The sequence below is a fragment of the Melozone crissalis genome, unplaced genomic scaffold, assembly GCF_028551555.1.
Source record: "Melozone crissalis strain CALT ecotype California unplaced genomic scaffold, PUWL_Pcris_2 ptg000023l_1, whole genome shotgun sequence".
Taxonomy (NCBI): Eukaryota; Metazoa; Chordata; class Aves; order Passeriformes; family Passerellidae; genus Melozone; species Melozone crissalis.
The window spans coordinates 15,862,022-15,889,981 of NW_026535801.1; the positions used below are offsets into that span (position 1 = coordinate 15,862,022).

At 40.7% G+C, this 27,960-nt stretch overlaps 3 protein-coding genes across 8 annotated transcripts in view; 1 reads left to right on the forward strand and 2 right to left on the reverse strand.

The window, feature by feature from the left end:
• DYTN (dystrotelin) overlaps positions 1-27,960 on the forward strand; it is a 75,964-nt gene that overhangs the window by 16,365 nt on the left and 31,639 nt on the right. Inside the window, exons 13-15 of the mRNA XM_054278507.1 lie at positions 1,610-1,769; positions 2,395-2,866; positions 3,411-3,558. Of these exons, the coding sequence (XP_054134482.1) occupies positions 1,610-1,769; positions 2,395-2,866; positions 3,411-3,514 (736 nt within the window). The 3' untranslated portion in view covers positions 3,515-3,558. The remainder of the gene's footprint in view (positions 1-1,609; positions 1,770-2,394; positions 2,867-3,410; positions 3,559-27,960) is intronic.
• FAM237A (family with sequence similarity 237 member A) lies at positions 7,365-11,921 on the reverse strand. Its single transcript, XM_054278509.1, has 2 exons — positions 11,507-11,921; positions 7,365-7,513 (listed from the first exon to the last, which is right to left on the reverse strand). The coding sequence occupies exons 1-2, from the start codon at positions 11,919-11,921 to the stop codon at positions 7,365-7,367; spliced, it is 564 nt and encodes a 187-aa protein (XP_054134484.1).
• ADAM23 (ADAM metallopeptidase domain 23) overlaps positions 24,366-27,960 on the reverse strand; it is a 66,048-nt gene continuing 62,453 nt past the window's right edge. For 2 of the 6 annotated variants that reach the window (XM_054278501.1, XM_054278500.1), the window contains one exon: positions 24,366-27,585. In XM_054278501.1, coding sequence (XP_054134476.1) covers positions 27,437-27,585 — 149 coding nt within the window. In that variant the 3' untranslated portion in view covers positions 24,366-27,436. The remainder of the gene's footprint in view (positions 27,586-27,960) is intronic. The other 4 variants (XM_054278503.1, XM_054278502.1, XR_008483128.1 and 1 more) reach the window with 3 other exon arrangements.

Below are 27,960 nucleotides of genomic sequence, written 5' to 3' on the forward strand. Positions count from 1 at the left end.
GAGATTAATAGGATGAATACAATACTATAGGTATGGAAGTTCCTTCTGATAGTCAAATCTTTGACACTGTAAAATATTAATTCCTAATTTAATAGTCTCTTGGGAGACTTGTTTGCTTGGGTGACATGGCAGGGGGGAAGTTGGTGTGTGAGCTATGATGCCTACCTTTGACTTGCATTTTTGCCTTCCCCCTGTTCATCTTTGTAGTTGTATATAAATGGGCTCTATATAACCATGCCTATGACCACTGAAAATGATGGAATTACAGTAAAGTGTAGAATTCGATCCTGAATCTGTTCTCTTTATTTTCTTCAGTATGTTCAGTTCCCTCTGTTCCTGTTCTGTTTCATTCCAAGTACAATTGCAGCTCCAAGTTCACAAAAGGGCACTCCAAGATTAGAGCTAAACAATTTCAATTTCATTGTGGGTCTGTTCTCACTTGGGAAAATAAAGAGATATGGCAAAGATCTTCAGCTTTCCTTTAGATTAGCAATCGTTGAGAGGATATTTGGGATGCCTGCTCCTATAATGCTGCTCTGACCCAGAGCTTATCATAGAACTGCGTAAATGAATCACATTACTCATAGTCATAGTCAGTCCACTTGTCTGTGGACTGACTTCCAGCATTCACCTGTCTGTTCTCAGAACTGGACTCTGAGTTAGTCGAAGGAGGACAGCATTTTACAGTGAGGAGCCCTTAAATATTGTTATAAGGGACCACTGTAGTATTAATTTTAATTTTAAATGGTCTGACTTGCTGTCCCATTCAGACAAATCTTGCATAGTTCAAGTGATGAGGCTGCTGTCTCTAAGCCAAAGCATTACCACAGAAAGTGGATCAGGTGAACTTCTGAATGTAACTAAACATGGCAGATAACTATTTCAGATCTGTCATATGAAGCAGTTGGTTTATTACTGTAGTGTTAACAAACTTTACTGTCAGTACCTCAGCTGTGAGGAAAGCAAAACTATTTCTACCCTGACTTCTTAGAGAAATCACAACTAGAAGAGAATTATGGGTGGTATTTCTGTCAAACTGTGCTCTAAGTAGGTAGTTTCTAAATCTCTGTTGTACATAGGAGGATGGCACTTCTGATTGCAAAAATCAGAGTGCTTTTTCAAAATGGACTGTGCTTGAAAGCTATTGGTATCATTGAAGAAACTGCAGAGAGTACCACCAGCAAGAAGAAATTCTATCAAAGGGGCAGAACCTGCTTTTACTTCATTGTTGCCCATGCATGTAATGGGAATCTTTTGCAGGTCAGGGAGTTGCTATAAGTAGTTTGCTTCTGTGCAGAGGAACAGCTATTGTTTCTCTTGTTGCAGCCACCTTTGTGGGAAAGGTAAAACCCCAAGACGCAAGGTTCAGATGTGGCCACACTTCTACTCAGCTCCCATATTTCCTCATTTGGAATACTCATGTTCTTGCTAATTCCATGGATCCAGTCCAGCTTCTGAAATATTGGCCTCTAATCCCAAAGCTGACAAAATTTTCCTGAACTAGTAAAGGGGATAAAGGTTGTGCTAAAGTGTTTGCTCATTTCCATGAATGCATATATTTGTGTATGTCTGGTCTAGCAAAAATCCCACCCTCCTGTATCTCTGGTAGGTACATGAAAAAGCAGTTCAACAAATGGAAGGACAAAATGCAATTTCTTCATAACTGCCAGGAAGAAAAAAGCTGCAAAATAGAGGCAAAACTGCAAAGCCTGAGAGTAAGCCATAAAAACCTGCAAATGACACTGCAGCACATGAAGGAAGAAGTAAAGGTATAGTGATATATATATATATCAAGAATTGTCACAGCTATGAGCCATTACTGAACACTAACAACTGCTTTTCCTGTAGACCAGCACTCTTAATACTATTTCATACACCTTCCAATTGTATTTTCAGTCATCTTAGGCTCTTCTCTTCAGAGAAAGCAGATAAAGTCTTGGTAGTATGTATTTTCTTGTCATTCTGTGCATATCTGACATCTAGCACAGATATTCATATGAGCATATTTAAATAATACTACTGCAATGAAAATAATGAATATTCCAGAAAGAGTTTCCAACAGAAGTGTTAGATACTTCATTGCAGTCTGTTTTTCAGAGAAGAGTCAAAGTGCTGGCATTGAATAACTATAATGTCATTCCTAATTGCTGTCTTTTACTGGGATGTAATACAGACATCTTATAGAAAATATTTTATTTGTTTTCAATTATAGTGATTCTTATCATTACAATTATTTCTGAGATTCTTAAAAGGCTCTTATTTCACAGAAAATGTTTACATATTTTCCTCCTACAGCTTTTTTGTAGCATTTTCTAAAATACTGTTTTAGTACTGCTGGCAAAGGGAAATACCAATTATTTTTACGATTTATTTTCTGTGTTTTGTCTATTGTAGACCATGTTGCAGTCATCAGAGCATCCTTTTGCACAGTGTCATAATACAATGCCAAGAAATCCACATGTTCTGTTGGAAAGGAGAATGCAGAGTGAATTAAATCCTGCCCAAATAAGGCCTATTTTCAGAACATGTGCAGAATGGAAATCTTTGAATCCCCCAAACTCTGTGAATAGAATGCAGCTTTTACAGACACCTGAGGTTCCCACTGAAGTGGGCTTCACATTCTCAGATGACCCACTGGAGTCAGTGTCCCTGCAGAATGACAAACCGTTTATGGGACAGCATAAACAAGCAAAAGAGAAACAAACATATCTGCCTAAACTGGCAGAAAACTCTCTTGGTGGAATGGGGAATACAGTTCTTATTCCCACTGCAATGCAGATACCACCTGATGAGAAGGAAGTGAGAAAGGAATTGGAACTGCTAATGATGAAACTGAAGGACACGTTGTCTCTCCAGACTCAACCAGGTATAAGTTCTCCAGTCATCTTGTCACTGTTTTCTTACCTTCATCCCATTTATACCATAATATTGTTCATAGTCATGTAACCCTCAGAGGAAACTCAGAATCTTGCTTTAGCCTTTGTAGTATTATTCTATATAGTAAGGTAGAGCATATTCCAAATATAGCCCCTAATTTCAGACTGATTTAGAACTGGATGAATCAAAGCTCCTAAGAGTTAATGAGTCTTGCCAGTCAATTAAGGAGCAAACTTAAACTGGTGAGAGCATGAGAGGTTTTTGCTCTTGCCACTTCTGTGACTCTGTAACTATAACTCTAGTCCTAGGAGACTTCCAGCAGTACAAAATCCCTTTGTAATCAAAGGTCTTACACAGCAGAGCTTTGTTCAACATTCAGGATGCCTCACTTTTGATAATGAGGATGTAATATGGAATATGACAGAAAAAGCTGGTGCTTGTACAGAGTTATCTTAGAGATTCTTTAAGGGTTTTCTAGTGCTCTGGCAGCATCCAAAAGCTTAGAAAGACTTAAAATTTATTCTGCTTTTCAGCCCAACAAACTGCTTTGCACCAGGAGTTCTTCTCTACAGCTGAGCATGTTTGCAGGTCCTTTTCTGACCTCATCCACCAGGTAATTTCACCAGCTTGTAAGTGATGGAAGCTACCATTCACCTTACAACTTCACTGAACTACTTAAAGGTAATTGATACTGTGTCTCTTAAAAGAGACTCTTTAAAGTGTCTCAGATGTTGCCTGTAATAACACAGCATGACAGGTTTCTGCATTTAGAGCCTTCACCTGGAGGATTCTGAAGAGCTATATTCCTTTTCTGTAGGTGATTTCCAGCTGCTATGCTGTGACTTCCTCAGCAGTGCAAACGATTGCCCATTTCTCTCTCTTCAGCTGTTGGTACCCCATGGTTGAGTTACCTCCTTGGAATGGTGCCCTATTTCTTGTTGATGCCAGCAACAAGGAAAACACTTTTTCCTGTAATGTACAGAAGGATTTTAAAGACCTGAGAAATTGAAATTATTCAGTACCACTTCAGACAGAAAAAAAATGTACAGTCAGTTATTTACTATGAATCTTTGGCAGGAGGTGCATAAAAATAGTAAATAACTATGTTTGTATATGCTCAAAACCAGTTATGGTTCAAGAAAATTTGCATACCTTTAAGGATTTTAATTATGTCACTGAAATGATACCAGCTTGCCAAGAAAGAAAATAGCCCAAGTTTTTACAGGATTTTTTCTGTGATGACAAAGAAAATAAATTTCATTCAGGTAAGAACAAAATATTTTTGGAAGCTCTGGGAGAAAAAATAGGTAAATTTTCTGAAGCTTTGTTTCATATATAATCAAACAGTGTTTAGGCTGATGTGATTGAAAAGGCTAATGAAAAGCATAGGGCTTAAGAAAAGCTGCTTAGCAGAACTCTACACAGATTTTCCACATAGATTTTCCTTGTGTTGTATTGTTCAGAATGAGTTATAATCATCAAGATAAAGGGGCTGCCTGATTCATTAAAGAGGGTAGAAATCTTATTTTCTGTTGGTAGCACCTCAGCCATTTTCTTGAAAGACCTTACACTGTGGTAGTGAGATTAATGAACATTCCTCATTCTTTATGCTAGTTTTAGTCAAAGGAGGCCTGAATTACGTGTACTGCAAACACTCGAGAATTTACAGCAAGAAATAATGGTATGCTACTGGAAGCTAACAAGTGGTTTGTCTGTAGCAAAGGTAGTGTAAAGAGGGTGAAAATGAAAAAAAAAAGAAACTTATTGAGGGAGGAGGGAGGACCCCATTGAACAAATAGCGATGAGGTAATTAGAAAGTGGATATACCCATAACATAACATAAATAAATATACTGTGAGATAGAAGCTCATAGCTTTTGCAATACGCTAGTGCCCAGAGACACACACAACAATCCAAGGAACCTACTTGTTGATTATGGTCAGCTTCTGATGAGGCTTTAAATCTCCTTCTAGTGTGCATCTGAATTCAACTTGGTTGGAAACAATAGCAACTGACAAATGGTGGTTTGGTGTGAAGCAACATTGAACAGACCTGGAACACAAATTCTTACAAATAGATATTCCTGAACTACCATGAATTGTTTTTTTCATGTCATTATGTAAAGACTTAAAGAATTGTTTTCCATGCTAAAGAGGAGTTGTTTAGCTCACAGATCTCTGTAAGATGAAGGGGACAAAATCACAAGGTCTTTATTTTGCTGTTATTCAGTTCAGATGACAGTGAAGGAATTTCAGTCAGACATGTTCCTCCCATCCTTCTTCAGACACACTCACACTGAAAAACAGTAAGCCAGGAACAGTATCTGTGAAAACAATCCTAGTTCACACAAAGATCTGCCATGAATTTGATGAGGAACAGTGGTAGGAGGCAATATCCTTTCTTTAAGCACAGTGACATTTTTAAATGTTCCTGTATAGCAGATCTACTTTCATCTCAAACTGAGAGCTCTTGTGTTTGTTTTTTTTTTAATATAGACACTCTTTTATCACTTGCACTCTATCACTTGCAGGTTTACATGTAGTTAGTTGCATCCCCTTTTTTATTTCAGCACAATTAATAACACAGATTGCCTCTTTACATCAGCAATTTCCAAATGTTCTCCATAGTATGATCTATCCTAGAGACTGATCGGTTTTGTCAGTCTTGCCTCCACATCCTTTCCTGCCCATTGCCTCAAAGGCTGAATTTTGCTACAGCCTATTCATTAAGAAGCTTACTGAAGCAGAGAAGTATTGTGAATTCATTTAAGATAAATGTTGTCTTGGTCCATAGTGGTATTTCTGTCTGAAGAGAGGAAGAAAGCTGAATGAGCCATTTCCTAAGGGATCTTGTTGTTGCAGGTGGGACCTATCTAAAGTGGAATCACCAAGAGGTGCCCAAAGGGCCCAGTCGAAATGCATCTCAGTTAAACAGGACCTGTTCAGATAATCTGTCTGCTTTCACACTTGCTGGAGCTTGGGAGTGTATGGCAACAGGTAACATCTGCTCTACTCCAATACCAATCCTCCTGGGCTGAGCATCCAGCCTTTCACACTCTTTGTCAGGTGCTGGTCTTGGTGACTGTAGGGACTGAGTGAAGACTCTCTTATATTGATACAAATTTGCAACAATAAGGCTTTTAGGGACAACAATGTAATTAATGAGCACCATCAATAGAGGAGAGAGCAGATCTATTGTAACAATGCTCCTGCTGCCCTCCCACATGGCAGCAAAGCACTCTCATAGGCTGTGGCTGCAACTGGGGGTCTGTTGTTGAGTACAATAAACTGTGTGTTCCTGTGTTTATCCTGCTTTAGTGTTCTCTCTTAAACATTGAAATGGTTTGCTGCATGCTTAACTTGAAGCACAAATTCAGTGCCATTGAAGCTGCTAGCCCTCATACAGTTTTTTATTTTCTTCCTTAAGTCAGGATTTCCCTCAATGGGACTGTGATTAAGCCTTATTTTGTTCATGCCAGTAACCATTTCAAGATTTCTTTACATGTTTTGTGACTCGAACTTATTTCTGCAAGTTGATGAACAACGAGGAAGCCCATTTTTCTGTGGGCATTTTGGAAAAAAAAAAAATAAAAAACAAACAAACCACCAAATATTGCTACATGCTCAAGAAAAGAAACATTGAATGAACAACTAAATGTAATAGCCCTGGAAAGATGAAATTCATTGTTTCATCCAGCCAATCTGGCAATGGAAATAATTTATGCCATAAAAGCAATCAAATGTTACCTGCCATAAGTTATTTTGCATTAGTTTAATATCAAATTGCTTGCTAGGGTTATCAATAAGAGTCAGAAGAGGTTGTTTTTTCTACAAAGAACTTGTAAACTAAAAAAGAAGCAAATGCAAGTTAAGGATGAGAATTTTTGTGATTAAACATTTTAAGTGTGAAAGCAGAGGAGCTGATAAAATCTGTTAACCCTTTTACTGCAAAACTGAAAACATTCTTGGAAGGTAATTTTCATGTAGAAATATGTACCATTTTTCTTCAGTAAGATGATGTCTCTTGTAGTCTCTGAGCAGGGGTTGCTCTGTACAAGTGTACAGCTCTGCATACAACCAAACATCACCATCGCCTCTCTAATCCTGTCTTGTAGCCAGTGGAGGTTTTTTGACAAATTCCTTCTCTGCTTGTCTATATTTTATTGAAGAATCAGTTATTTCTTGTTTTAGTACCCAAAAGACAATAGTTTGAACAGATCACATGTATTACAAGAAGCCTGATATACACACAGATTAAAGTAGGCAGTTTAGTAAGGAGACAATTCATTGGTGCTTATAAATCATGCAGTTTAGTAAGGAGACAATTCATTGGTGATTAAGAAAACCCAAAAGTCCAAGTTAATCAGAGATGTCATGCTTGAGGTTACATGCCTTCTTCCACCACATGAATTGACATCAATGGGGATTAAAATACAAAATAAAATAAATAGAAGTAGTTAAAAATTATCCACAAATCAAAATCTTAGACTAAATGTGTAATTTCCTCTTTTTTCCTAGCTTTCCAATGACTCTTCCGAGTAATATAGATCTACTTTTATGTATATGGATACTTATTAAATCTTCAAATGAGTCTTTCTTCTTCAGAACTGGTGACCTCTGAATATGAGAAAACATCCCTGAAAAGTGATATAAAAATGCATATAAGTAAATAATTTCCAAACAGCAAAGAGCAGCTGAATACTCGGTTTCCCACATCTTACATTTCCTCTGCCTTTAGCTGCTGCTGGTCATATTTTATCAGCATTGCCCCCAAGCCTCTTGCCCTGATAGCCCTATCCCTCCACTTGCATGCTGCCTTTCAGTGTCATGTCACTTTGATCTTTTCCCAGTATGGACCTTTTCCTGTAGTCTTCCTATAAAACTCTTCTACTTGTAATTAGCAGAATCAAAGTGTTTAAGTATGCTCAGAATCCTACTACCACACTGGCCTGTTATCAGCCTCTCTGCACAGTGGGTGAGATCCCTCACACTGCCTAGTAGCACATTGGTTATTTCCTTGAGGAACTATGGGGTGTTTTCTTTGCAATGATCTCTAAAAGGCAGCTGGTTGCTTTTCTTTCTTTTAAACGTATTTGTCTTCTGAAAAAGTAACTGATTAACACAATACCTGCTTATTTACCAGACATCAACTGTTCAATAGCCTTTGCCCCACTACCCCCCACAACAAACTGCAGAGTTGGGACAGGGAATTGTCTCTCTTGGGCCAGGTGCAAAGGGTGATCTGAGCCTAACCACCTGCACCTGTGAGGGACCTGGGTACAGCTGAGTCCACTGAGTTGTAAGGGACAAAGGTGGTCAGAGCCTGATCACCTGCACCTGTGTGCACAGCTGAGGCCACTGAGTGGTAAGGGGCAGTGGGACTGCTGGGTGAAAAGAGAAAGGAGAAAAAAAGGAAAGCAAGAAAGGAGAAAAGAAGCAGAGGGTTTGTATCTGTAGTCTGCAGATGTTTCTACAGAGGATGTGCAATGTGGCTTCTTGAGGAGGATCTTCTTGTACAGCTGCTCTTCAGGAAGATTGCCGTGAGTACAAAAGCTATGTTTTCTTGGAGGTTTAAAGTTTTATTTTGGTTAGAGTTGTTATAACTGTAATGTAACTGGAGTGTTGTCATAGATTGGAAATGCATCTATGAAACCTGCTTTTTCATGGTATTTTTAGGGAAGAGGAAAGAGTTACTAAAGATAGCTTGGCCAGGTATCTGAAAAACTCTCCCCACTTGTCTCTACTAACAGCTGATTAAGAATTCTCTGCAGAATACATAGGGAAGTTGAAATGCTGTTGGGGTAAGTATGATTTTAGGTTGACTGAGACAGTTTGTGAGATTACTCATATTCAACTGTTCTGATTTTGTAGTCTTTTTCATGGGTTGTTTAGAGTTTAAGAGTATCTTCAGACTGTGAATACAGTCAAAAGCCTGGAGGGACTAGACTGGTCCAGAAAACAGTGTTTGAATCTGTAAGTCTGGAACTGGGCTAGTTCTCCCACTTCTTGGTGCACACTTGAAGAGAATCGTTTCCCAGGAGGACCAAGTATGGGTAACTGTGAAAGTGCCTCTAAGATGTGACAAAGTAGGTTTTTTTTTCTCCTTAGAAAAGTTCCTGATTCTCAATCTTCACAAGTATGGATTTATCCATTAGTTCTGAAATGTAATGCTCATAATAACATCTTAACATCAGTATTTCTGTGCCAAGTTTAGATATCTGTCTTGCTTTTCCAATTCAGTGATATGTTTAAGGAAAAACAGAGAATGCAGGTTGGTCCTCTTTGATCCTGTTTGCAATTAAAACAACAAAACAAACCCCAAACATATTGAAATTTTAACTATTTAAGAGGAGTAAGATAAAAAACTTGAGTATGAAGCAATAAAGTTACCAACTGTTGCAAAAGTAACAGAATAAAACAAGAAAATTTTGCTTTATTTTTGGAATTCTGGAACAAGCCTACTGAAAACTATTTATACCTGCTCATGTAGATGTGAAGTACACAAGGTAATTTAAGTGCTGTTAGTGCTGCTTCTGGGGCTGAGGAAACAGGCTTGTACCTCTATGCATAAGTGCAAATTCTATTCCTCATCGTTTGCTATGCCATTTCCAGCTGCAATTATTACCAATTGATTTCTACTTGCACTGGTGAAATAAGGCAGTCGGATCACAGGTTACAAAGATTAAAAGAGCTGGCTTTGTTAAGAAACTGTGAGACTTGGATGAGAAGTTAGATAGCTCCTCTAAAAAAAAAAATAGGTTGTCACTGCTATAAGCTGCCTGCAACAAACTGATGTTAATCAGCTGTACCGAGAAACCAGATTAACTGATTACAATTCACAAAACAAAGAGGGTGTGAATACTTAGTAGTACTTAAAATCTCTTTGTATAAGAGATAAGAATTGTCAGAATTTATCATAAGCCCCTTAATTTGATTCTTCAAAATACATCGGACTGTTACTCTTTAATCTTGACTAGAACAAAAGCTCTTTGTATCGGAAAATCACAGTGTGATATGGATACGTAGAGCCAGATGTAAGCAAAAGGCTAAGTGGGAGTTTAGACAGTGATATTCCAAGCTGAAATCCCAAACCAAAACTAATCTAGTGCTTTAACCTGATGGGTTATCTCAGTTTTTGACAGTACCTACTGCCGTGTATGTCTAAAGCTGGGTTCAATTTGCACCCAGAAGTACGTCAGTCCGGTAAGGATTGAGCAACTTGTTGCCTGTATGATGTCCAAGATCACTTGGAAACCAGAAGTAGGTTCTGTGCTGCATGCCAACACAGTAAAGATCCAGTCAGAGCTCAGATTCTTTGCAGAGCAGGATAGGATCCAGTCCTTGCTTTTAAGTTGCAGGTAGTGGTTGTTTGACTCAAAGATTAGAAATTGACCCAGTGTGTGAGAGTTTTTCAGTCTGAGGGGATTGATTCAAGTTCAACTCCTATCTCAAAGTTCAGGATACTGCCTGTAGGTAGTAGGGTAAGGACCTCTCAGTCCTTCCTATCCCAGATTCTAGCTTTCAATACTCAAAAATGTTTAAGGTTTGTGGGCAAGAGTGGGATGGTCCAGTGGTGTATTGTCCCTGAGGTGCAAGAACCCTGAGTTCGAGTCCAATTTTTAGAGACACTCTAATGGGTACTTGCTGAGAGAGGGTCTTCATTATTCCATGAACATTCCCCCTAAGCATCTTAATAACTAAGACACTGCTTTAGGAAGTGGAGACAAGGGTCTCAATCCTTTGAAGTGTAAAGCCAGTTCTGCCTCTCACTGTGGGCTCATGCACTACACTGTTGGTGATGGAAGCAGCACTTCTACCTCTCCATCAAATTATAGCACCTACCTCTATCTGAAAGTAGATATTCTCCAGGGAAGGATATATCTGTTGGTAGCAGGATCAGAACTGAAGCCTTGGAAAAGACTGAGATTTAGGAAAAGCTATACTGTGTCTCCCTTTTGGGAATGAGGATGGTAATTGACAGACATGGAGAGGGGGCTGGGAACCTGGAGACTAGGGATTGCAGCATTTAGTGTCACAGGTAGTGATGTCCTTCCTGGAGTTGTAGTTGTGTCTGAAAGCCTGCATGAATCTAAATCTGAGATCTGTTTCCATTGTTTGTTGGGTGAAGTTACCGATATGGAAATGAAAAATAGTGACTGACTGCTAGATGGCAAGTAGACACACCTTGACCCTTCTGCAAAAGGCTGCCACTCTCCCCAACAGTACAGTGCAATGCATTCCTCTCAGAATGGGGATTCAGAGCTAGCCTGTTCATAGCACAACTGTGGTAAAAATGCTGGTGTGGAAGAATATATTGGTATATTCAGTTGCTGAGATGCCTTCTTTGTTTGAATCCTCCTGTATCACACTTTCTGCTGCTTTTTCTACCCTATCAAACTGGAACTTAAAAGCTGTTGTTAGAGTTCGGTTTGTTTGGCGGTAAAATTCTTACTGAGATCACATTGAACATAAACACAGCTCTGCACCTCACTGGGAGGAGTAGGGGATTTTTGCATAGCACTGGCCTCCGTTTCTGTGTTGTTACCACATAGCACAATAGGCCTCAATCTCTTTTCTTTCCACTAGACTCTGATTATTGCCCATGAGATGCATATTAAAGGAGTAGTGACCTTGGTTTCTCTCTGTGAACTGAGAATGTAGAGTAGCCATCTTGGGGCTTCTGACAGCTTCTGACAGCTGCCTTCTCCCCAGCCCATGGGTTCTGGAGAGCACACAGTCCACATAGATATCCCAGAAGAGCTGAGCCAGGTCCCAGAACAAAGCCCCATGTTTCAAGTTCTCTGAGGATTTCAGAAAGATCATGAAGTCCCAAAAGCCACTGACAGAGTCAGAAATGCGAGGCTTCCTCATCTCCAATAAAACAGCCGAGGAGGATTCCCAGCACTGGGGGTCTGCCCGCCCAAGAGCCAGTGGATCAACTTGGCTGTGGCAGAGCAAAGGTGTCACACAGAACACTGCCATGAGCAGGAGAGAGCAGGTGAGTCTCATGGTGCAGGGGATTCTTCTTCTGCTTCCAAGATCCATTATATCACTGAAATATAAGAAAACCAAGAGAAGCTGAAAACATCTCACTCTTAGATGCAGGAAGAAAATCCTCTTAACTTTACATGATATGCAAAGCACTTAAATACTGTTTCTCTGCTCCTTAAAGATTTGTGTATGCTTTTTGTATGTACACAAATACTAGAGGAGTGACAATGCTCTGTGCAGCAGAAGCATGTGTAAAAATTTTTATTCATCCTCAGATCTGAATGATGAACTGTCTTATCTGGAAGTACTTAATATTGAAAGTTTTTTTGCCATTTTTGCTTTACAGATCCAAAATATTTTTCAGTAAAAATACATTCCTTTTTACATAATTTGAGCTTTTAGGCAGTCTTGCTTTTCTCAACATTTTGAGTCCTTTAAAGTAGTCTTCAGAATCACAAGGATCAGTGGACAGTAGGTGGAAAAATGTTGTTGAAAATGTGCTTTAATGGTTTTAATTACTGCAGGTTTCAGATTCACCCACTGACCAGGAGTGGTTTAGGTGCTAAAGGGCAGAACAGTTCTGAGAAGAGGGTATAGCAAGGCCATCACATAGCAGCTGTATTGTACAACATGTACCCATGCATATGGAATCATAAAACAGTTTAGGTTGCAAGGGACCTTTAAAGGTCTCTAGTCCAACCCTTCTGCCATTGGCAGGAACACCTTCAACCACTTCAGATTGCCCAGAATCCTATCCGACATGACTTTGAACTGTTTTCAGGAATAGGGCATCTTCCACTTCTCTGAACAGCCTGTTCCAGTGTCTCACCACCCTCATTGTAGAAGATTTTTTTCTTTAATCTAAATTGGTCCTCCTTCAGTTTGAAGCCATCACTCTTTGTCCTCTTGCAGCAGGCCCTGCTAAAAAGCCTGTCCCCATCTTTCTTATAGGCCCTCTGTAAGTACTGGAAGGCTGCAGCAAGGTGTCCCTGCAGCCTGCTCTTCTCCAGCCCCAGCTTTCTCAGGCTGTCTTTTCAGGACAGCTGCTTCACCCTCCTCATCATTGTTGTGGCTCTTCTCTGGACTTGCTCTAACAGGTCCATGTTGACTCTTTCCTGTGCTGTGATGTCTTTGTGTATATTTAAAAGTATAAATGTGTACTGCCAATCCCTGAGAATTAACTGTTAAAACTCTGAAACTTGCTAAGTAGTATCAATAATGGATAGGTAGAAATTCTGAGAATTATTGTTTTGTGGATAGAAAGGCCCAGTTGTCTCCATCAGATTTCATTTCTAGTCCATATTTCTCTGATATATTTTCTAACAAACTTCTAGCATTTCTGATATTGAACAAGTTTGATGGATTGTTTTTAGTGTAGCTCATGGCATATGGAGAACTTCTCATTTGTGGAAATCAGCTACCTCTGAGATCAGCATTTAGGACAAAATTCTCTTTAATGCATGTGCTGATCTGCTGAGTATTCATGCTTGTATATTTTCAGTTTGGTTGTTGGGAATGGGAAGCTACTTCTCTTAATGAGCTAGATAAGCAACTGGCTTTTTGTATAGATAGTCTCTTCTATGAGTGATCCTGAAGAAATGTTCCTTTGCTCTGTGAAGAAAAATGCCAAAGGCAGGACATTGAATGCAGAGGAATTGTGCATGAAATGTAGCCTGTGTGTGAGACTAGGGAAGAGTAGTTTGCTTTGTGAAGTATATTTCTTTATAGAGCTAAAGGACTCTTCAGAGATTTCAGTCCTAGAAATGTTATTCTTACCTAGCCCCCTGTCTGGATACCTGGTCAGGTTCTGGGAACATTTTTGAGGTATTCAGACTATTCAGACTTTATTCCCCAGTCTACAGTCACTTTTCAATCCAAGTTTGGGTTTTGTGAGAAGAGCTGGTTTGACAGCCCTGGCCCTGAACATTGCATTTAGGGAACAAAAGAGGGACAGCTTGCTCTTCCCACACTGCCCTGCCTAGTGGATGTCACTTATGACAGTGGTGGTAGTAATAGGGCTGTCCTCCTGCTGCTTCCAAGATCCCCAAGAAACATCGTTCTTCTGTACCCTACTCCACAAGGCAGGCTTTGATTGCTTTCTCAGAAACAAGCCAAAAACATCCTGTGAGTCACTACTTCACTCTTGTTTGTGCATCAGAGCCCTTCCACTGGGCACAGACACCTGTGTGCCATGCAGTATGCACATATGTCTGCTTACTGAGACTTTTTCAAGGGACATAGTTAACTTTATCAAGTTTCTGGTTTTCAGAACAATTTGGCAGTCTCAAATATGACCATGAGGGTGAGGCAACAAAGGACAGTGGGTGGGGAGCCCCAACAAATTGTTCAAGCAAACGAATAATACTAAAAGAAGCTAACAATACTAAATAATAATACTAAAATCCTTTAAATGATGGTTCTGTGACTTTGACAGAGCCCATCTCATTTGACAGGTTAAAAACTGAACTGGTTGCTTTGTATTTTCTGCTCCCCAGCACCTATTCTAAACTTTATACGTTACAAAACTGGCTAAGACAAGGGTTCTGGATTTGTCAAAACAAGGGGACAGTCCTGGGCAAGGAGTTGGTAGGTAGGGCATTAATATGAGAATCAGTGCCCTTGAAAGTGTGATGTGCATGGCATTAGTAAGGGCCAGTGGCAAAGGCCACTAGTCCTTATGGTCTGGTCAAACTCGGGCAGCACTGTGCTGTTAGTCTTCCACAAGGTTCAAGATTGTGTTTTTTTAGATAATTGAGAGCTGGAGGGGATGCCCAGGAAATTGGAGATTAATGAAATCTCTTACCTGTGCATGTGGTGAATGCTTCCATGCAATTCCTCCTTACACCCTCCAATCTCTTGTTATTTCTGTCCATTTATTGAAGTTTGTGTGTGTGTGAGTGCTAGTTACACTTCCTGGTTCTGACTTTTCCCACCCTCCCCGCTATCCCTGCTTCGCCTTGCAGTGTAGTCTCCTGCTCCACTCCTCGGCATGAATAATGCCTGACAATAATAATTTAAAAGTTAATCAATTAATGTGTTACTATCATCTAGCTTGGAGCTCTCGTTACGGCAGTCCCTCGGCCGCGCCGCTGCCGCAGCCGGTCCCGCCCGGGTGCCCGCTCCGGTGCAGCGACCCCGGGCGGTCCCGCTCCGCTCCCGCCCGCCCCGCGCCGCCCGCGGCTCTCAGCGCTTACCTCGGGCAGGCTCCGGCCGGGGCAGGGCTCTCCGAGCTCGCTGCCGCCGCCGCGCTCCTTAAGAAGCCGGAGCGGACAGCCCCGCTTAGTTTTTACGTCAGGGCTCGAGAGCAGCCCCCACCCCCCGGGCCCGGCCGCTGCTCCCGGGCACCCGGAGCTCCCGCTTTCTCTGTGCGGAGCTGTCCTTGCTGCGAGTCCGCTCCGCTCTCCGTCCCGCCTCTCCTCCTCTGCTCGCGGACCCCGGTTCTCCCGGGGCAGCCTGGTGGCCGTGCTGCCTCTGGCCGAGGGCAAGGGGCGCCCAGCGGGCTGGAAGAGTAACAGACCTGGCAAAGCTGCCCCCCTACCCTTGCTGCACCGGCGGGGGGCAGGAGGGGAAGAGTAGAAAGCAAGTCTGCCCTTGGAGCTCATATTGTCCCGAGCTGGCTCAGACCTCAGGTATCTTGCTTTATGTGGTTGGCTGTTGCAGATCCCTTCACCCCAAAGCAGGAATCTGTGTGGCACGACTAGAGCTATTTGCTGCCTAGGGCTCAGCTCACATGCTGCAGCTCATAGAAGTTGAAGCAGAGACCCAGAGAAGAGCCACAGAAGGACTCCACATAAGTGCATTATTTGAAGTAGTTGGGCTGTGCTGCCCACTGCAGCTCAATTTATACAACTTTACCTTAAGAAGCACTAACTTGGAGGGCTGTACGTTCTCCAGCAGAAGGGGATGGTCTGGTTCCATTTTCCCCCCCAAGAACAATAATGTGGTCTAGTGTTGTTGCATTTTCTCTCTATGAGGTTTTCAGCTGGATTATGACTTCTGTGTACCAGCTGGAAAACCTTTGTGTTGGAGAAATGGGTTAAGCTGGTAGGGAAGTGAAAGGAAAGCACTGGTGAAAAGGCTGTCTCCTGTTATGTGCAGCATGGAGAAAAAAGCCTGAGCACAATTCTGCAACTGACAACTCTGCTTGTGCTCACTGTGCCTGCTGTGATCCCCTTGCACACAGAAAACCTACCACTCAAAGAGCTGGGGCTCTGTGACCGTGCTGATAGCCAGCGCTAGGCAGAACTTGCTTAACACCAGCTATTTGAAGCAATAGGCAGGTGAGAACATGTTTTTTTCTTTGTTCTGTAGTTTCTAGGCCAAATCGTGTAGCACCTTGCTACATGTCTGAAGCCAGTACAGCTGCACCAGTGCATAGAGCTGGGCAGCAAACTATTTGTTTTTCCAAGGCTTTCACTGGCAGCTCCCTTTTATCTCTGCATGTGGAATCATAATTCCTTCCCCAGAAAGCAACTGTGTTTCAGTAGCATAAGGCTTATCTTCCTTGAAGACTGTGGGGCTGCACTGGATCACATCAACTGGAAAGTTGGCTTGAGACTTTGATTTCTCTGATGTTCATCAATACCTTTATGGTTTGCACTTTTTCTGTGCATCCAGTCTGTGTAAATGGAGAAGCAACTTCCTTTCCAAACCCTTGGTCTTGTGATGTGCCTATGACAATAAACACTGCTTTCCTTCTGATGCTCTATCTCCTCAATAAGCAAACCCTGTCAAAGTGTATTTTGTGTAAGTAATGCTACTGTTTAACAAAAGTGCAAGGAACTTTTTGCGGATGAGAGAACACTGGCTAGAACCCTTGTAAATTGCTGTACTGTAGGACTTTGGCCAATTTGCAAATGTTCCATTTATTTGGCTAGAAGTGTGAGTTTGGGAATGGTGGAATAGTGATCACCAGCTGCTGAAACAGACTTCAGGATGAAATGAGGAGTGTAATACCTTGCAAGGGACCTTTGCAACATGGTGGAGGAAACCTCTCATATGTAGGATCTCCAATATTCTTCTCTGTGCTATGGAATACAGGCTATTCCAGTAGACTTTCTCCTGGGTTCTAGAGCTGAAATGATCCTTAAGAACCATCTTTTGGTTTTATTTGTTTCTTTTTAAAATCTGCTCTGTACCTGATTCTGGACCCATGTGCAATCTGGAGCCCCCTTGGCAAGTGGGTAAGCAGTGTACTTCTCCTTGCCTCTGTATTAGGGGGTTGAGCAAGGCAAAGGAGCGAAGGAAAGTGTGCAGGTAAGATCTGGGTGTTGTGGAGGCAGTTCCTGGGTAGAAAAAGCTCTGGGGCTGCTTGTGCTCGTGATAGGCCTGGCCGCAGGGGCCAGAGCTGAGCAAGATTAAAATGCCTCAGAAGTGGTTTTTGCTGCTGTTTCTGTATCTGTGGTACATCACTCTAAGGACTGTCCCCCATGTTGTTAAGGGTAGAGCCAAATAGAAAGGAAATGATAAAATGTTTCTTGTGAGTTGATACATTTCTGTCAACCTGCAACCTTTGTGGAATCATTGTTAAGAAGTGAGTTTGAGTCCCCTTCTGGGGTGCACTTTATCTGGATTTGGATCAAGAACAACATTGGTTTCATTCCATTCAGAATGCTGGCAGACCCAAGGGTATTGAACCAGGGGCTCTCACAGAAATGAGAGTTGCTGCTCAATGGAAATATAGCTACAGATAAAATAGTTGGCTCCACAAATACTTCCTGAGCCTACTACATTCTGCTCCCTGCGAACCAGAGCACTTACATTCTATTTCTGGAAAAGAGGTTTTTGATAATTAGATTGATCACCTCAGCCTCCTAGTAGGGAAGAAATTGGCCATCTCATTCAGTTTCACACACTCCCTCAATCAAGCTTTCTGTGCCCTTCTTAAGCTATCAGTAATCTTTCTTTCATTGCAGCACGTGATATATTCCCCTGGCAGCCAGTGTTCATATCTTCTGTGGGTCTCCATATCTTATGAGTATAATTCACATTAGCTGTAGATCATATCCAGAGTCATTTGCGGAAGGATATTTTTTATCAAGAAAAGTTGATTATTTACTCACAGATGAGACAGATTATTTACTCATAGATGAGACAGAGCTTTCAGATGATGTAACACTACAGAAAGGATGCTATTTCTACCAGAAAAATATAAAAATAAAACAAAAGGTTAAATGATCAGGATAAAGGAATAAGGGATAAGTAAGAAAAATAGGAGGCCATTTAACTGGTATTTGCATTTTGAATAGAGCAAAGGTATAAATAACTACAGAGCTGCTTTCTTCTTGCATTTGCTCCCAGCAAAATTTCTGGTGGTTTAAAATTAACATTTAAGTTAGTAGGCAGTGGCTTATGGTTGCTTGATCTAAGTAAGCATTTACATATAAAAAAAGAGATTCAGCACTGAGGCTGAGAGACAGTAACATGTGATGGGATGCACAGCTTGCCTGCTACTTCCATAAGCAGCCACACCTGAAAGCAGTATTGAGTTTTTAAAACTGTCCCACATGATGAAAGACAACTGTTTTAGGCTTACTAAAAATGCTTTACAGGCATATTCTTAGCTGAAAGTTTGGGTTTTGCTGAGTTGGGTTCCAAATTATTCCAGCTTTGTGTGAAACTTGGCTAAGTGATGGCAAAGGCAAAACTTGTGATTCTCAGAGTGGGGGATACCCAAAGGTCTGTTAGCTTTAAATTCATAGTACCTGGTAGAGGCTTTATTTTTCTTCAAAATCCACAAAGGAAGAGTGTGGAAACCTACTTCCATTTTTAACTTTTCCAGTTCTCCTCATTTGAAGCAGAAGATTAAACTGTCCTTAAAATTGGCTCCCTGACTCGCAAGAGCTTCTTGGAAATGAAATTAAATCATTGATCCAAAGTCTGCAGCTATATTTTACTAATTTTTAAAATTATATGTAGAGAGCTTTGAGTATCTAAACCTGTTTTGTTTTTTTTTTTTGACTTTTGATGTCAAGTTGTCTTCTTTTTTTTTCTTTTGGTGGATTGAATCTCTGTTCCCAAAGTGTTTGATGACCCCACACTGCTCTAAACAACCTTCTAGGTCTATTGTCTGTAGAGATGGCCAGCAGGAAAGTCACTGTGTGTGATGCAACACTTCAGCAGTTCTAACCAGTGGAAAGATATAGTTACCTAAACATACAATTCTTCAGTGCTGTACACTATTGCTGAAGACCTGAAACATTTCCATGGAGCTGACAGACAAGACATGGGACAGGCAGGAGACCAGGGTACTACTGTGCCAGGAGCTGCAGCCCTGTGGACACCCTGGCATGTCTCTGGCCTATGCTGAGAAGTGGCCTTCTGCTAGAAGGTTTGAGGAACTGCAGCTCCCCATTAGACTACATTTGTCTTACTGTAATAATGTGTCTTCTCTATGCCAACCAACCGTTGGTGTGAGAGGCTCTGTCTCCACTGCCATGTTCATAGTGTTTCCCCAAGAGAAATTTAGGTGACATGTCAGAAGTGTGAGCTGCCTTCATTGTTGAAGCCACTTATTTAAATTAATTTGTGGAAGAGGTAACACTTTTCCTGGCAAATGTATTTAACACAAGCTTTGAAAAGACGTGTGGAGCAGGTATTTTTACCAGTGCAAGCTAAGCAATGTTGGTCAAAAAATTAATATATATATTTGAAAACATACTCTGGTGATATGTGACACTATAAATGCAAATGACCTTTATAAAGGATGTGACCACGTTTTTCTCTAGACTTAAGCACTCCAAGAAAATAAGAAAGAACCCCAAACTGATAGCATAGTACATTAAATATTAATCTGTGCCTTTTGGGCAAGTTGTCTCACATTAACCATTTAGTTAGTTTGAAAGCTTTTGATTAATTTTAATGGCATTCTGAGTATTTATAGCCAGACAACTATTAGTTTTTGAATTAAGGGATTCATTGCCATTTGGGTGTTGGACTGATATCAACATGTTCCAGAATAAAGTCATTGGTTCTTCCTGACTCAGCCCTCCTGCTTCCTCATGTCCCCACAGACAATGGGGAAACCCTTCTCACCTTCAGCACTCCAGGCAGAGGAGAGTCACCCTGGGTATGTCACAGCTAGAAGAGCAGTTCAGTGAAAGATGTTTTCATAAAACTGCCACTAACATCCAAGAAAGCACGGCTGTTACAGGATCAGTTTCTCGCAGGGAGAAAAGCACTTTCATAGTGCATTCTTTCCTGAGGCTGAGCAGGACTGCAATGTGGAATCCTACCTTTTCTTTCTCTGAGAGTGTTTCTTTCCTGCAGCTCTTGGGAGAAAAGGGTGTTGGAGCATGCTTGCCTCAGGGCAGCTCCTGGGCTATGCCAGTGGGCCACCAAGGAGGGCTCCAGCCCTGCCGCTGTCACAGTCATCCCACAGCACAGACACTCCCCTGGCAGCCACAACCCCATGCAGGGAGCCTGCACATTCCCACTCAAAGCTGTCTGGGGAAAACAGTCTTCAAGAAGAAATTGGAGGAGGGGATAACAAATTATTTAGGGCCAAGAAATAGGTCACAGGAGATTCTGGAGAGTAATGAGGATATTCTGTCTCATGTGAAAGGGCACTTGGGGATGTTCAGTTCTCCTTGGTTGCCTGCTCATTCTCAGTCTCTTTGCTGGACTATCCACTTTGCTCTGTGTTTTGCTGGTAGCTCCTACTAGGGCTCTTTGGCACTTATAAAGTACTTGCCACTCTTCAAACCACGGGTCTGAAGCCTTATAAGTACACTACTGCTGTTGTCAGAGAAGAAAGTTGGGGGTTTTTAATGTGCAAGATCTGTCATGTATAATTTATTGGCAGACAAATCTGCCTTCTTGAATTATTTTCCTGAATGAAGTACTACAAGCTCTGTCATTTAGATGAGTAAAACCCATACGTTATCAGTAAGGAACCATGTGATAGAGGCAGACAGAACATTGGGTTTTTTAAAATTAAGTATATAGTTTATTTATTTTTTAACAGGTCAGGCAACTCAGCCTTTGAAACTCCCATTTTTATTTCACAAATGTACCCTTTGAAACCTATTCTCAAAGGAGATGCTATAAAGGTGATACTAGAGTGAATTTCTATGTAGTGAGTTTAATTTGGAACTTCTGAAAAGATTATAGTTTAATTTAACAAGGTCCTTTATTTCCTATCCTATTACTGATTAGGCACAGCTAAAAAGTTGCATATTTCATGAAGACTTTAATTTTTTTGAATACCTGGGGAGGGGGGTTTGTCTCAAACTTATCAGCTAACCAGCTCTGCCTAGAAGCAGTGCTCCCTGGCCTGGGTGTAAAGGTCACCTTTGTGTACAACAGTTCCTGCCCTAGAGATCTTGTGTTTGAAGTGAAAGTGCCCGGCCAAATCAGAGGAAGGAAAAGTGAAGCAAAAATGTAATGAGACCTGAATCTTTTACCTACCTGCCCAGCCCCCTGATCCAACAGAGGATGTTCTGTAATGTAAGGCAATTGTTTCTTTCCTTCTGCAAATGAGGCAATTTTCAGTCTTGTGTTCGGGACCTCCTCATTACACAAAGGAGGAGTTAAAATCTTTAATTTCCTGAAGCTTTTCAGTGAATGCTGGAGGGCACTAGAATAGTTTTGTTTCTTGGAACTGCTTTCTCATGGCACAGAAATCCTGGTCAAGCATTCATTGTCTGTAAACTATGTTATTGTTAACAATATCTGTAAGAGTAACTTCATAATGGAGCAGTCTTGAAATAGCAATACAGAGTTCAGATGTACATGAAAGGAAATAGGGGAGAAGTGACTGACTCCAAAGGAGACAGGCTTGCCTGTGTACCTTGCCTCCATCTGATTTCATTGTTGTGCCACTCTGAGTGGGGCATGTTGACAAGGGAAAAGGTATGGGGAGGAAATGGATGGTCAGAATACGTAAAATCCCAACAAAAAGATATGAATGGAGTATGGAGGTTTAGACTGTGGTCCTTGTACTTACTTTTAGAAGTAACGTGAGCCTTCTCTTTGAAAGAACAGATTGAGACTGCTTAACAAAGCCATGAGCACTGCTACTCCAAGTTCTGTCCATTTCTTCTGTAATTATACAGTTATTAGTGTGCTTTGGAGCAAACCAGAGGGCTAGAAATCATGTTTTGGGAAGAGGTCCTTGTTAGGGAGATTAACATCTCTGTTTACATAAGCTGAAGAGAGGAGCGGAAGCATCTTTGTGTGATTGCACTGAGGCTGAAAGTCAGGCATTGCTATAGACAGGTGGAGCTTTAGGTGTCCCCAACGCTGCTGCCACACAGCTGGGACCACTGGAGAACAGGGCTGTGCTGTGCTGGTAGGGTCTGGGCACTTCCTTCAGCTTCACAGCACAAGGTGTTCAGCACAGCTCCCATCAAGGATCCTTAGGACATTGTCAAAGCTGCAGGCTCACAGGAATATCAGCTGCTGCTGCTGGTGCCATTTTCTTCTGTAACCCTCACGTAGATTTGAGATATTTAGACATTTTTCATTCATGAGAATAAACTGATCACCATCTCAGCTGGAGATAGGAAACCAGTCAAAAGCAGTTTGCATGTGCTGTTTTCTGACTGGACAGTGTCCAGGCTAGAGTGCAGGGAAGCAGCACATGTTATGTGTAGGGGCATTTTCCTTCTGCACAAGAGGCAAAGCAATGCTATAACCCACAGCATGTTAGTGGTGTGTAACGTAAGGGGGGTGTCGTGCTCGTGCCTTTGTCACCAGTTAAATACAGCTGCAAGAATCAGCCCTTCTCTCAGCTGCTCTGTGTAGTGCAGATGCAAACATTGCTTCACAGTCTCCAAAGGAAACTCAAAGCCTCCAGCAGCTGGACTGATGGCTGAGGAAATCTGTGAATGTATGATATACAGTGGTGCAGTGTTGTGCTCGTGAGGTCTGACAAGTGGACTTGGACCATGTAAAATACATTTAAGTTCCTCTGTGCTTTGAGCTACCAGCTTTGATGGGGGGAATTCTTATACTGGCTCACAAAGTGCCACACTAAAGCATGACCTGTTACAGTACTAGTGGTAAAGATGAGGGCTATCCCATGGCTTATTACAAAATCAAGGTTTTTAGAAGAACATTTTAATAAGAAAAAATCAGCTGACACTTGATTATGGGTTTTCTACAAATTAGAGCGCTCATAATTACACTGCCCTCAGCAGTTTGTGGTTGCTCAGAAATAACATGTTTAGTGGCTGGTGATGCTGGTCTGGTATAGAGTCCTTGTATTTATCTAGGGGTTGTGTCCCCTATTATGTTAGCTGTTCCCACTAAGGAACTTATTCCACAAACCTACAAGAATGTGCTTGCTGAGTTGTGAACAATAAATCATTGAACTGAATTACAGTGTGTGCAGCTTTAAGATAATGTTTTTGTGACCTTTTGCTTTCAATTGTACTAGTTTGAGCATCTCTCCCATTAAAATTCTTAAGTACTTTTTTATTTAAGCTTTCTATGGACACTTAGTCTCTGTGATATTACTGATGGATGATTTATATTAACTTTTCAGCTCTTGTAGGTAGGAATCTATAGGAAGTACATTTGGAACAAAAGAGGCTTTTTTGGGTTTGTACAATGTGGCTTGGTGTTGTGTTGGTTTTGTCCATGATAGTAAGTGCCCCAGCAGGATCAATCTTCAGTGACTGTGCTGGAACTGAGAAAGTTTTCAAAAACAATTCTAAAAATTTTTTCTTGGGAAATGAAAAGCACGTATGCATCTGTCTCTATATTGCTTTTCTATTCATATGCTGCAAAAGACTTAACTCCTATTTTAAGGAATGACTGTCTATTCTAATTATAGCCAAAATGCATGTTTATATTGAGTTTATGGATAAATCCTATATTTAAATGACAGGAAATAGATGTGTATAATAGTGTATCCATTGGTGAGAGTGTTCCCTCACTCTATCATTCTGAATGAGAAAGATGTTTTCATACAGAGTGTATTTTGTTTCCCTGTCTGGAGCTGGAGAAAGCAAAACAATATCAGTATTTATCTGGTAACTGTGACATGCATGCATTTAATTTTCCCAGGCTGGCTTCACTAGAGTTAGTCTGGCAAAAAAAGAAAAGGGAGATGGAGTTTCATACAGTATTCCATTAAAATGATGGCCACAATATCTGGTTGTTATGATGTAATTATTTAAAGAATACTTCAAGGGCCTTATTTTGGACTTCCTGTAATTATATAATTCAGATTTTTGAGCTGGAAAAGGCTTCCCTCCCCTAACAAAAGCCTCCAGGTGTCACTGAACTCAGTGTAGCCAGCAGCTGGGACTGAAGCAGGCTGGGCCCATCCTGGGTGCAGGGGCGCTGGTTCCATGCACGGCAGAGAGGCTGCGTGCAACCTCCTCCCACAGACACAGCCTCACTGTGAGATTTGACACACTTTGAGATCCTTCATAAAAGAAAACTCCATTCAATTTCCACTACTACAAAGGTGATGATTGTTTGAACACAGAAATTAAATTAAACTGAGAGAATAAATAAGAAAAAAAAAGATTGAAAATTAAAAACTACTCCATTCCATGTTCATGACATTTTTAATACTCATCTTGCTAAGATGCAGAACAAGGACTATTGAATTTCCATTCATTAGCAGCCAACAGGATATGAATGAGTATTAACTTCAAACAAAAACTTGATTTATAACAACATCGAGTTGTGCACTTAAAAAAATAATTACAAAACATTTTTAAAAGGAAGAGTAACAGTGGAAGCAGTAATGAATATAAAACATGACTGATTAGGCTTAAAACATAACTTCAAGTATTCTATGGCATTTCCTCAGACATTTGTCTCATCTGTTTGTGCAATATCCATCTTTGCATAGTAAAGAAAAATTGGTTAGACTCCAGCCTTGAGTAATGTGTTTTTTGACCATGCACCTATACAGCTGTTAATTTGCCTGGCAGACTTCTCTTTTAGGAGTATCAGATCAAATCAGTGAAATCGTGCAGCAGACTGGAATGAGCTATACAGCTCCCACAGCTTCTTGTCCAGCTGAATAGGTAAATAATGGAGCAAATGTAGAGTGGATGAAATGGAGGCAGAGTCAACCTGGTCTTCTTTTGGTGCCGCTTTGCGATGAACGAGTTACTGCTAAATGGATATGCACTTCCCAAAGCACAGCCAGGGCATGTACAAAATCAACACCTATCAAATCCAGCTTTTTAACTGTCTACCAGCACAGGAAGCACTTTAGCCTGTACCTACTCTGAGCTGTATTGTCACTTGTGTTGTGTGCACACAGGGCAGAAAGTGTGTTCTTCCCATGCACACAATGGCTGAGGACTGGAGCATAAATTCAGTCAAGAAATCCTAATTGCTATGAAACTGCTGGTGTAAATAAAAAAGTTACTCCAGCACTGAACATATATACATAGTAGTTGGGGACCACTGTGGTCTGATTTAAAACATCACATCACACACTAACAATGTTGTTTGTGAAATGCCTCTCCAAGGTTTATTACACAGGTAGTTTATGTATATCCAGTTGACTTTACTTATTGTAATTTTTGATAGCACTGGTGTTCCTGTTGTGGGTTATGCTTGCTTTGGAAGCAGAACCTGAAAAAATTTAGATGTTGTGCTCCCAATCGCAGCATTTTTAGAGAAACATAATACAGTTGCAAGTATTTTTGGTTTGTCATCAGAGAAATGTCACTAATTTAATTCTGCTTAAAGCCAAGCAGGAAATTTTCAGAATAAGGCTTACAATTTCTATTAATGTCAACTACCTGTGTGTGCAGCACCTTTAACTTATAATGTAGTAAGTGTAAATGTGATTATGTTAAAGCTGATTGAAAATATTTAGTGACAACTATGAATCAAAACCAAGATATTGAGACTGTTGAGTTGAACATTATCATAATAAGAAAAATAACTGAAATGAGGTTTTCTAACTCACAGGAGAATGTCTGCAGCATTTTTTTTATGTTTTGGCTCTTAAAGCTAACTTGGAAAATGGATTTCCTCTGAACAAAGATGCAGGAAGTAGTGTAACTGGGCTTCTGTCGTTACTAAACATCCAGAAGTTACAACTTTTAAAATATTTTGGCTCTAATTCTGATTATCAGACACAGCAATTAAATTTTCAGTTACTTCACTTACCAAATGATTTAAGTCAAGCTTAAAAGGATGAGCCAGACTGTCCAGCTCTGTACTTTAAGGAAGCCCTAAACTAGACCTCTTCACAACCCTCTCTCAAGGCAGCTGCAGCCAGGTGGTTCCTAGGGACACAGGACTGCTGCCCAGGACTACTCTGTAAAAATCTGTGTTGGTGCAGAAGGTGTCTCTAAAAGTAATGACAGCACACCTGAAATTACCTGGGATTTTGCACATATCCTGGTGGTAACTGGCTATCAGTAGCCAAGGGTCAAAGTATTAATCTTGCATTAAACTTTGAATAGTGACCTGCATCAAAGAGATACAGGGAGTGAGTTAAAAAGGTCAGTCACCTTTGCAAGCTGCTTCCAGTGGAGGGGCACAAGGCAAGAGAATAATAGCTCATTCCAAGCTTTAACATCTTTTGACTATTTTAAGGCTTATTTAAGTTTTTATTTTACAGGATCTAGGCAGGAAAAAAAGTAGCTTTTCTTAAAAGAAAAAAAAGAGTTTGGCACTTTTGTGATTAGTTTGAGTGTGTGTTACTTAGATCATGGAAAAGTCTGTATAACAGCCAAAAGAAGTAATTCAGACTTATAGTCAATACATAGATATGCATTTATACATTTTAATTGTTTTTGGTTTCAAGCATACAAACTTTAGATCACATCTAAGTTTGGTGTCAGAACTCCCTGCATCTGCATGCTGTTATCTGCCTTTTTTGAGCAAGCCCAGAACATCTGCTGTACAACATGCTACAGAAAAAAAGGGGAAGAAAAAAAAACCCAAAACCAAACCCAACATCAAAAATAGATTTACATAAAGAATAGAACCTTTTTATATGGAAATTCTTTTCTCTCGTATATATATATATTTATATATAATCTGTGAAAATGATACATCAAAATCTTATTTCCATATTTACACTTTTTCCTTCTTGGAAGAATTCCATCCATCATTCTCTAGCTTCCATACCCAAGAGGCTCCTGTCCAAGATGGACAGTGAGCTCATGGAGCAGGGAACCCTCAAGTCCAGCTGCAGAATGCACTGCGTGGCTGGAAAAGCTGTCGAAGCCTGGCACTGGCTTCCCAGTGCTTTGTATTTATTGGGCTGCAGATTCTGCTTGGGGTCAGCTTGCTAACTTGGTTGTTTGTATGTGAGCCATGCAGGTTACCCTTTCAAAATCAGCTCCTCATGCCACTGGAGTTTGATAAGAAAAAGGAAGTCATGCGAACTCAAGTGAAGTTAGAGTGCCAGCAGGCTGGGAAAGAATCTTTTGCAACTCCATTATTTTGGAACAGTTCTCTTATTGCACTTGGTCTGTGTGTCTCCTTCTTAATTTGAGAAAAGGAAAAAAACACCTGATTTTTTGAAGCAGTTTGCTTGTACCACTTGTCAGTTAATGTTAACAAGAGAAAGGTGAATAGAGGAAGTATTTCCAACTTATCTCAACATCCCAACTTTGTGTTTATAGTTACTGTTCTCATGTTCTTCTGTACTGATTTAGTTCTTGTGTAGCTACAGCAAGGACATCATACCCAAAATCCAGTAGTGCAAGAAGCAGCTTTTTGAATGGCATTTCTTCAGATAGGGCCTTGCTGGGTTGGATCGAACCTTCGTTTTTTGACATTTCTTCCAGGTTGCATCAAAAGGAGACGGAAAGAGAAAAATGCAAGGCATTAGTTAGGTATGACAGGAACACAGCCATTGCTAAGGTCATAGTAAAGTAAAAAGCTCACACTGACAGTTGAACCAGGAACTTTTTCAAGGGGTAACTATTTAAGGAATTTGGTTGCATGCTTCCTACAGCACAACACCAAGTACAGGTTTCCTTGTGCAGTTTAAAGATCATGCTGGCACACAGAAATCAAGTATTTTTGTAGTATTTCAAGTGGTGCTCTAAATTTGTACAACTTTTCAGCTCCCAGTAACACATGGTGTGCACTAGGCCAAGAATGCACACTTTTACCTAAAGAGAATGAGTCACAAGTGCCAGGAATGGCAACA

Excerpts from the sequence above, each read along its gene's own strand:
- FAM237A (XM_054278509.1), bottom strand. The coding sequence starts at position 11,921 with ATGGATCTTGGAAGCAGAAGAAGAATCCCCTGCACCATGAGACTCACC. Across the intron at positions 7,514-11,506 it reads GTTCACAGAGAGAAACCAAG|GGATGTTTTCTCATATTCAG; the intron begins GTCACTACTCCT and ends ATCACTTTTCAG.